Source organism: Juglans microcarpa x Juglans regia, chromosome 6S (assembly GCF_004785595.1).
Source record: "Juglans microcarpa x Juglans regia isolate MS1-56 chromosome 6S, Jm3101_v1.0, whole genome shotgun sequence".
Taxonomy (NCBI): Eukaryota; Viridiplantae; Streptophyta; class Magnoliopsida; order Fagales; family Juglandaceae; genus Juglans; species Juglans microcarpa x Juglans regia.
Genome location: NC_054605.1, coordinates 15,839,705 through 15,849,275, shown reverse-complemented (window position 1 = coordinate 15,849,275; position 9,571 = coordinate 15,839,705). Strand labels below are relative to the sequence as shown.

Below are 9,571 nucleotides of genomic sequence, written 5' to 3'. Positions count from 1 at the left end.
CCGAGTTGTAACTCATTCATTTTTATGGTAGATTTTGCACATTCAATCAGCATATAGACATAGGCCTAATTGTCACCAATAATTGTCTCATTTATGTTCTTGTATTCGCCCTCTATTTTCAGTCATTTACAATAAACCTATTTCCGATCGTCCTCAAGTCTATGAGGCATCCAGAATCATTTCCGACGTATATGCTTACACGAATGCCCTGTAAGCTGCCAAGTTGCATGAGCGCCAAGCTTGGGTGTTCAAGTCACCATCAACTTTGGAAAATATCTGTGGTTTCCCATAACTACGAATGGAAAGGGTACCAAAGCTTATGATTTCGTCGTTGAATGGTAATTTGACAGCCACAATCGCACAAATTTTACTGGTTCTTTCTTAATGGCAGCACCACTGAACATAAAGAAGACAGTCAGCTCATCAAGTAAGTTTCTTAGTACTCGCTAACATTCCTACTTGTTTTCATGGCAATTCTTGTCTCCATTGTTGGTCCAAGCTAGCTTCAATCAAGAAGCAACATAAAATAGAAAGGGTGGTGTTTTGTCTTGATGCTGCACTAAAATGCAAGACGTGATAAAGATATATACAAACAGATATTTACCTCATACCCTTTTCATTTCCAGTGTAAATGACTTCAGTTCTTGAGTGGAACTCAGAATCGCAGCTTATCAACAACCTTTCAATATATGCTTCTTGTTGATCAAACATGAGACCTGGTTCAGGAGGATCCTCTTGGCTTTTTCCTTGCAATGCCTTCAACCTTTGAGGCTTTGAGTTAGTTTGCTCTTTACTGGTACAGTGCGCATGTAAGCAAAGACCTTGGTTAGGTAGAATTTTGTGAGATATCCAACTTTAACATTTTTACCTGCAAGAAGCAAGCAACTTCATTCAGTTATAATTTAATAGATATGGATCTTATCATATCGGGAAATAAATCACCTGTCATGTTCCTTTAATTGATCTGAGCGTGTAGATGCACATGCATTGCTCATTTATAAGTGCATGTGTACTTATGCCTGGGAACAAGAAGAATGCAACTTTGATTGTTCAGCATCAACAAAATGACTGAATACACCCCCTCCCCTCGTTCTGTTTAATCTGAAGATTGTGGTTTTTGCCGAGTGAAGACCAGTGGCCTTGGCTGTACTCTAGGATTTCAGCAGCAATATGATAAAGGAATACCATATATAGTTCATGCTTAATCATATTTATCCAATAATGTATTAAGAGAATAAAATAGAAAAATAGAAAATAATTCCAGGTATGTTGATCCAAGAGTAGGGTTTATCATGCAATTACAAAAAAAAAAAAAAAAAAAAAGGAAAGATTTTTTTTTTTTCCCAATGCAAACATAATAAATAAAAAACGTATAAAAGGTGTAAAACAATATGTCTTTTTATAGTGCTATGGCTATTGAAATTATGCTTAATATTTGTCATACTCAAATTGGTAGCTTCAATTATCCAAGAGAGCTTGCTCCTATTTTTTTAAGCATTTTTCTTCCTGAAAGGCAAGTGATAACTTCTTATCTTTTACTCTTACGTATTTTTTAATGTAAACCAATCCTGGGTCAGCATAATTATCTTCAAGAACTTTTTTTTTTTTTTTTTTATGTAAACCAGTAAAATAGTTTGAAAGTCTTAGCTTTTAGATTTAATGGGAGTGAATGGATAATTCAATAATTCACATATATAAATTGGTGTAATGTTGTGAATCTTGAGGAAGTTCAATGACCTAACTTCACAACTATAGTATGGAGGGACGAGATACTACTTGGTGCAAGAACCCTTGGCATTTTCACCACCCCCCAAAATTTTTTCATACATCTAATTCACCTGCCAATTTTTTCAGCAGCCTGAATTTATTTATTTTTTGATCGGTAAACAACAGCCTGAATTTATTACAATTTGTATACAAAGCAACAGCACATCAAACCATTCCAAGAGAAAGAACCATAGTTTTCTGCAAAGAATATAACTTGCACAATCATAGCTCATACGATGATTTGGCTTTCATTTAGCAGAAGAAAAATCCATCCATACTAATGAATCAAAAGCATTTGGTACATCACAATGTTTTGGCCAAATATAAAGCAAAAGTGTAATTCACACATGCGTATTTGGCTTTCAAGATGATATGCAAGTAATTTTTGTCATGCATGCATATTATATATTAAAAAAATAAGCAGATTAATAAGATGAGAAGAAGTAGATGCTTGCAAAAAATAAATTCAAAATTATTAGAAAACTTCTAAATGAGATGGTCTTCCTAGAGTCCTCACCCAATGTGGCTTTTGCAATGTTATTCGACAACATGACCAATCTGATAGTACCCTCATTAAGTGGAATTAACCAGTAATCAATCCGTCTTCAATCACCAAAACAGCTAGAATCATCAGCATTTATCTGTTTCATGATTCTGTGACAGTCAGTGAAAGAAATAGGTTCCACCAGTGTTCATTGGATAACTCTATTTCAAGAACAAGTAAACTACCTAAACAAGTACCGTGAAGGAAACCACAGGCATAAGTGCAGAGATGCTTTGAAACTATGTACTTCATGTTTCTAATTTCAGATTCAACAGTAAGCCCCCCAAATAAAAAAAGTACGGCAAAACAAAAAGTCACAGGTTCCCTTTCTTGGATGTAAATGATATGTCACCAAAATTCTGGATCTTAAGCCAATTGTGCATCTACCAGTATGTGAGCAGAGGAATTGCTTATGGCATATACTATATGTTTTCAAAAATGTAGATGAAGTGATGAAATCGGGATGTAGTAAGCTTCACAAGAAAGCTTTATGTATCAAACCAGTATATAAAGTTGGAAATACCAAACTACATAGAGAAAAGAGATCAGTAGTATACCATCTGGTCCTCATAACTCTATTCCCCAGCTTCCTAGCCTTTGGAAACTGCACCAGCTTTAAGCCCCAGCGCAAAGCAGTATCATCAGGAATAATACCACTTGACTTCATTTCATCAAATAACTCACGTGCTCTCTCAATATTTCCAAGTCTATGGTATCCAATGATGAGAACAGTGTAAGTTACCACATCTGGAGTCACTTTGTTTCTCTTCATTTCATCAACCAACAAGTCGGCCATATCCATGCGGCTCACCTTGCAGAACCCATCAATTAAACAGGTATAAGTAACGACACTGGGCATGTGGCCTTTATTCAACATTTCATTGAGTAATGCCCAAGCCTTGTTCATGTCATTAGTTCTGCTAAATCCAGCTATCAAAGATGTGTAAGAAATCTTATCTGGAACCAAACCATTTTTGATCATTTCCTTGAAAAAATGATATGCTTCATTCATTTTGTTCCTACGGCAATATATGTTAACAAGAATGGTATATGTAACTGTGTTAGGCATGACCCCAATTTTTAGCATTATTGTATACAACGTCAAAGCCTTCTTAAAATCTGACTGCTTGGTAAAACCATCCATCAGCGTACTATAATTAACAACTCCAGGGGGTGCATTTCTCTTAAGCATTTGAGGAAAAAGTTCCCAAGCTTTTTCTGTTTTTCTTTCCTTGCACAGCCTGTTAATAACTGCATTATAGGTGTATGTGTTAAGAAAGATCCCTAGGTCTTGCATTTCAGCCATAAGTTTCAAGGCTTCCTCCAAGTGCCCTTGCTTGCAATACCCATCAATTATAACATTGTAAGTGACAGTATTAGGCAAGACACCATGATGTAGCATGATATTGAAAACCTCCATGGCCTTATCTAAGAACCCTAACTTGCAGAAACCATGAATCAGACTGTGAAAATTGAAAGCATCAGGCACCAAATTATTGCTGATCATCTCCTCCAAAAGTTTATAGGCATAATGCATATCATCTTGCCTACATAATCCATTAATTAATATTTCATAAGCAATATGATCATAACTATAACCCGCATCCCCAAGATTATGGAACATATCTAGTGAGATGTTCGTCAGTCCGCTCTTACATAGACCATAGAAGAGTGAACTATAGGTAACTAGGGATGGTCTCAAATCAGAAAGATGCATTTCCTCAATCAAAGTAAGACCTTTCTCAACATCCCCCTTCTTGCAAAACCCATCAATCAAAATGCTGTAACTGTAAACATCTGGTGGTATTCCATAGCTCTTCATTTCTTCCAAAACCTTCAAAGCTTCATATACATCACCTTTTTGGGAAAATCCATAAATAATAGGATTATAACAATAGTTGTTGAGAGGCTGGTTTCTACATCTCAAATTCCGAGTAAATTCAAAGGCAAACTCAACACAACCAACTTTACAAAGGCCATGGATATAGGTGCTGTATGTCACAACAGTTGGGTTTTCCCCACACCTCTCCATTTCTTCTAGAATCTCAGTTGCTCGTCCAATATTCACATCCTGACCAAGATGTCCTTTACAGTAAAAGCTCATGATAATTGTGTATGTGTAAACATTAGGCGATGGCCCAGATTGTTTTAGATCTTCATAAAAACTTGTAACAAATTCCACTTTATTTGCTTCCACCAAACACTTCAACAAGAAATTACAAGAAAAAATATCTGGTTTAAGCCCAATACTCTTAGTCCGCACATACACATCCACAGCATTCTCAAGCATTGAATTGGCTGCAAATACTTTTATAAGTACATCATATACCACAGCTGATCTCACCACGTGCTGAGATGAATCCAGCAAAGTTGGGAACAACTCAAATACATCACGATCACCTTCTTTATAATATCCAATGATATCTCTAAGCAAAGCATGTACCTCCATCCGCAGCCCAGCTAATGCAAATATATGAATAATAGTTCTGAATGCATTGACTGAATGGGGAAATCCATACTTTCTCACAGCCATTGAAAATCTTATTTCCCTTGTAACCATCCAATTCAAAGACTTGAACACTCTGCCAACTAAAGGAAATAGCTTGCGCCTTTTTTGGATGCTTGAGCTACTTCTCGGAACATTAGCGTTATCAACTGTCTTATTTTCAAATTTAGGACTTTCATCAAACGAATGGTCTTCTAATAACAATGCCGAGGAAGCAGCATAATAAGCCCTAACAAGGCGTTTCAGGCCAAAAATGAGTTCCTTTTGAAGTAAACCAAACTTAGGTATACATATTCTTGGACATGAACACATACCCATTAACAGCCAATGCAAGTTTCTTCAAGCAATACCACGAGCAGCCTCATAACGACTCTTTGGGGTCAGCGAAACCAACAGTATTCCAATCTTGAAACTTCTGAAAAACAAATATTTTTAGTTCAAAACGAAAATTATATACTACCCAGAACACCATTCTCGATGAAGACAACATTATGCTAGAGAAAGACCCAACTGAAAGCAATCTAGATATGAAAAATTTACAGGAAGATACAGCAAAAGTGGCTGGAAATCATAAAAGTACCTCTATTGAGGCTTCTGTAATTATCACAGAGAGAGAGGGAAAAGCAGGAAAATAGATGGGCAGTAGTCTCTCAGAAATTGTCTGTGCCCGAATGTATTATAGAGAAGCATCGCTCTCCATAGCATAGGCTTATGTTTAGAGCATTGGCATCGAATTAGCTAAAAAAATGGCCAAATTTGGCTAACAATGGTCACTGTTTTGACTATGGCTAAGCTATATATCTTACTCTTCACATTGAGTAGCTTCTTTTTGCATTGTACAATTAAAATACTAATTTTTTTCTTTTATGATTTATCTTTACCAACGGCTGTCAAGAGCAAGCCCAGAACCAGAGTTCTTCAACCCTTTGCTCCAGGAAAGCAAAAAATGAAGAAGAATTCAACAATTGAAAAAGAAGCAGCTAACTGCTGGATTTATTTTGTTGGCAACAACGGAGACAAGCGACGGATGGGACAAAAGGAAAGAAGAAGGAGATGCAGATAAAGATGGGGGGCTCTCCGTCTCTGTGGTGCGGGCGAAACAGAGAAGAAAAAAAAGGATAATAATTCAAGCTTGGAATTAAGAAAAGGTAAGTTTTTGAGTGAGAGAGATGGACCTCGACATGGGCAGAGGGCGAGGGTTGGTTGAAATTGTCGGAGAAGGAGGCCATGGCGCACATGAGTACGAAGATGGTCACCACGAAGGTTAGCAAAGCGTTGGCTCTGTACTCAAAGGATGCATTTTGCTTATGTTGCTGTGGGTTTTGGGTCTTTTGAGGTTTCTTTCTCTGTTGGTTCCCGAAAGTTCTTGAAATTGTTTTGAACATATACGGGGCGACGGCGAGGGAGAGGAAGAGGGTTTCGGGAGAGGACTTGTAGGAGGCGTGGGGGAGAGAAAAAGTGAGTGCACATTGACAAAAATTCTATTTTTCATTTCTACGCTTGCATATGATTTTTTATTTTTATTTTTATTTTTTTCTCGATGATTAGTAGAAATTTTTTTTAAATTTAATAAAAATAAAAATAAAAATAAAAATAAAATATGATGTGTGGTGTAAAAATGACTTAATAAAAAAAATATCCAAACCAAAGAGAAAAAATGCAAGAGAATTATCCTTTCCTTCTTCTTCTGTTTCAGAAGAGTGAAAAAGCCCTAAGAGCAGCCAAGGAAACTGTGAATCGAATGGTCTTTTGATGAAAATGCCAAGGAAGCAACATAATAAGCAATGTTTTGAATACCGTACCGGAAGTCGTACCGGTCAAGGCACTGGAACCAAACATTTTGGTACCGGTACCGTTTCGTATACCGTTTTGAGATAGTCGATATATGAATAAATTATATATATAAATTATATTCCAAAATAATAGTCTATATATGAATAAATTATATATATACATATATATATATATAAATTATAAATATCAGTCGATACCGGCCGGTACGAAACGTATAGGGTACCTGTACCAGCCCAGTAGCCAGTACGGAAAATTTTGACTGTACCGACCGGTATGGTACGAAATTCAAAACAGTGATAACAAGGCATTTTGGGCAAAAAATGAGTTTGTTTCGAAGTAAACCAAACTTAGGTATACATATTATTGGGCACCAACGCATACCCATTAACAACCAAAGCAAGTTTCTTCAAGCAATACCACAACTAGCCTCATAGCAACTTTTTGGGGTCAGCGAAACCAATGGTATTCCAATATTGAAACTTCTCAAAAACAAATCTTTTTAGTTCAAAACTTCTCAAGAACACCATTCTCGATGAAGACGAGATTATACCAGAGAAAGACGGTCTCGTTTGCATTCAAAATTCATCTCAACTCATCTCATCTCATCATTACAACTTTCTTAAATTTCCATACAAAATATAATAAACTATTCAACTTTTTCAAATCCCAAAATAATTTTTTCAAATTCCCACACAAAATATAATAAATAATTCAACTTTTATTCTACTATTCACAAATTATCTCAACTCATCTCAATCCATTTCAATTGAAAATAATCTAGATATGAAAAAATTACAGTACATACAACAAAAGTGGTCGAAAATCATAAAAGTACCCCTATGTAAGAATTCTGTCATGTACAGTCGAGTACGTGCAGTCCCCCATACGTGCAGTCATTGCGGACTAATATGACGTGGCGTAATGCCACATTAGCGTATGTTTAAAAAAAAAAGATGCGAGAAAGAAAACACAGACCTTGACTCCTTTTTCCTCCCTTCCGGTTACGATTTTGGCATATTAAGAGCACTAGCATTGGACTCATCAATGAGTCTAATGTTTAAAATTTGATGACTTTTGCTCAAAACACACGGCATTGGATTCACCTTTTACTTAAATATGAAGCTTTTAGCTACAGTGAAGTCTCATTTATCTTTAAACTTGGTGAACTACTATTCAACGTCTATCGGGATATTTTATTATGAAAATACTCTTTCGCACGCAAAGCAGTTCTTTCTTCCCTCTCTATTCTGGTTTCTTCCTCTACCCCAAAATCCTGAAATCCCGAAATCCCTTCTCGACTCCTCTCCCTTTCTTTCTTCCTCTCCTCTCGATTTCTTTCTTCTCGAATCTGGCAAAGCTATTCTTTCTTCCCTCTCTTCTCTACTTTCTTCCTCTACCCTGAAATCCCGAAATCCTGAAATCCCTTTTCGACTCTTCCTCTCCCTTTCTTTCTTCCTCGCCTCTCCCTTTCTTTCTTCCTGAATCTGGGATTTCATTCTTTCTTCCCTCTATTCTTTGCTTTCTTCTCTACCCCGAAATCCCCAAATCCATTTTCGATTATTCCTCTCCCTTTCTTCCCTCCATTTCTTCTCCTGTTTTTCGCGAAGCTTGTATCATATCCTTTGCCAAGAAAGTGACCAGTTCATCTTCGTGAAGTAGATGTTGAAGTTCGTACGAGGTGTTTCAGGTGATACAGGACCTCCATCACCTCCATAGGCGCACCGTTGCTGCTCCTTTCTCCCTCTGCTCCGAAAGTTTTCCATCTCCGTGAGTTCACTCTCTCATATATATATATATATATATATATATATTAATCATATATACATGTATGAGAAATTTTGCACTATATTTATATGATTTTAGATGAGACGTAAATACCTAGGATCCACAAAGCTAAACCCCAATTAACCTGTATTGCAGCTTGGTTAAGTCGTATAAGTACTTTAATTTTGTATGGCTTTTGAGGCATACAATGTCAGCATGGTGGATAAAGACGATATCTAACTATGACCCAGAAAATATGTTTCAAGAAGATTGTCTACTTGTTTATAGCTGAAATGATTTTGAATACCATTGGTTTATAGCTACGAATAACAACAATAATATTAAAGGAAGATTTAATTCAATTTCTTTATAACAAAATTTAGAGACTTGAATCAACTTGGGGATGCCACACAAGGAACCTCTGATAATATCCTGCAATGTCGCCTGTTAATGTTATGGGACTCTTGCGTTGTGTGATTGAAGTCCAAACTGTTTTCAAGAACTGTTATTCTTGATTTTAAAATTCTGATAGTACTTATAATTGTGATCGATCGATTTTTTATTTGATTGCTTTTTAGTTCTTATTTTCTATTCTGTTATTATATTTGCCTTGAATAATCATAAGATGTTTGAAATTTAATTAATAAATTTGCTTATAACAGGTAAATGTTCTTGCTCTGATAGATCATAACACAATCTCAGGCATCCCGAGTCTCTAGAAGCTGCTCGAAAATTTGGAATCAAGATAATTCTAGGTGTTGAAATCAGTACAATATTCTCTCCAAGGTAAATTTATGAAGTTTTGGCTTTGGAAGACTTATACATGCAAACAAGTGTGTTCCTGTAGTTGCTTGGAGTGTTTAATTTTAGTTTCCCCTTACATTAGAGTGCAGTTGCCTAAAACCATTATTGTGATTGGAAATGGCAAGAATTGTGAGAACCTAGTTTTCAGGATTTATCCTCATCCATTCCTTATATATGTCTTTGATGTTTGGACATTGATATTAGTGCTGAGTCTGATAATCCGATATCTTAATTCTGACTTTTTGTGGGCTGTTGTGGTTGAAACATTCAAAGTATTATCCCATTGTCATGAAGTTGCTTTGGACATTTTTTTTGATAATGTATACTGCTATATTCAATGTTGAATTTTTTTTTGGGTACTGCTAATTGTAATGACGTGTAAATGAATTTGC

General features: G+C 36.0%; 1 protein-coding gene across 1 annotated transcript; it reads right to left on the bottom strand.

Annotated features, from left to right (window-relative positions):
- Window positions 1-308: 308 nt before the first annotated feature.
- On the bottom strand, window positions 309-6,328 carry LOC121237117 (pentatricopeptide repeat-containing protein At3g22470, mitochondrial-like). Its single transcript, XM_041133698.1, is given in 4 exon segments — window positions 309-853; window positions 943-1,151; window positions 2,869-5,138; window positions 5,141-6,328. Coding segments are annotated over 3 exon segments (2,313 nt in total). The 5' UTR covers window positions 5,183-6,328; the 3' UTR covers window positions 309-853; window positions 943-1,150.
- Between the last annotated feature and the right edge of the window lie 3,243 nt (window positions 6,329-9,571).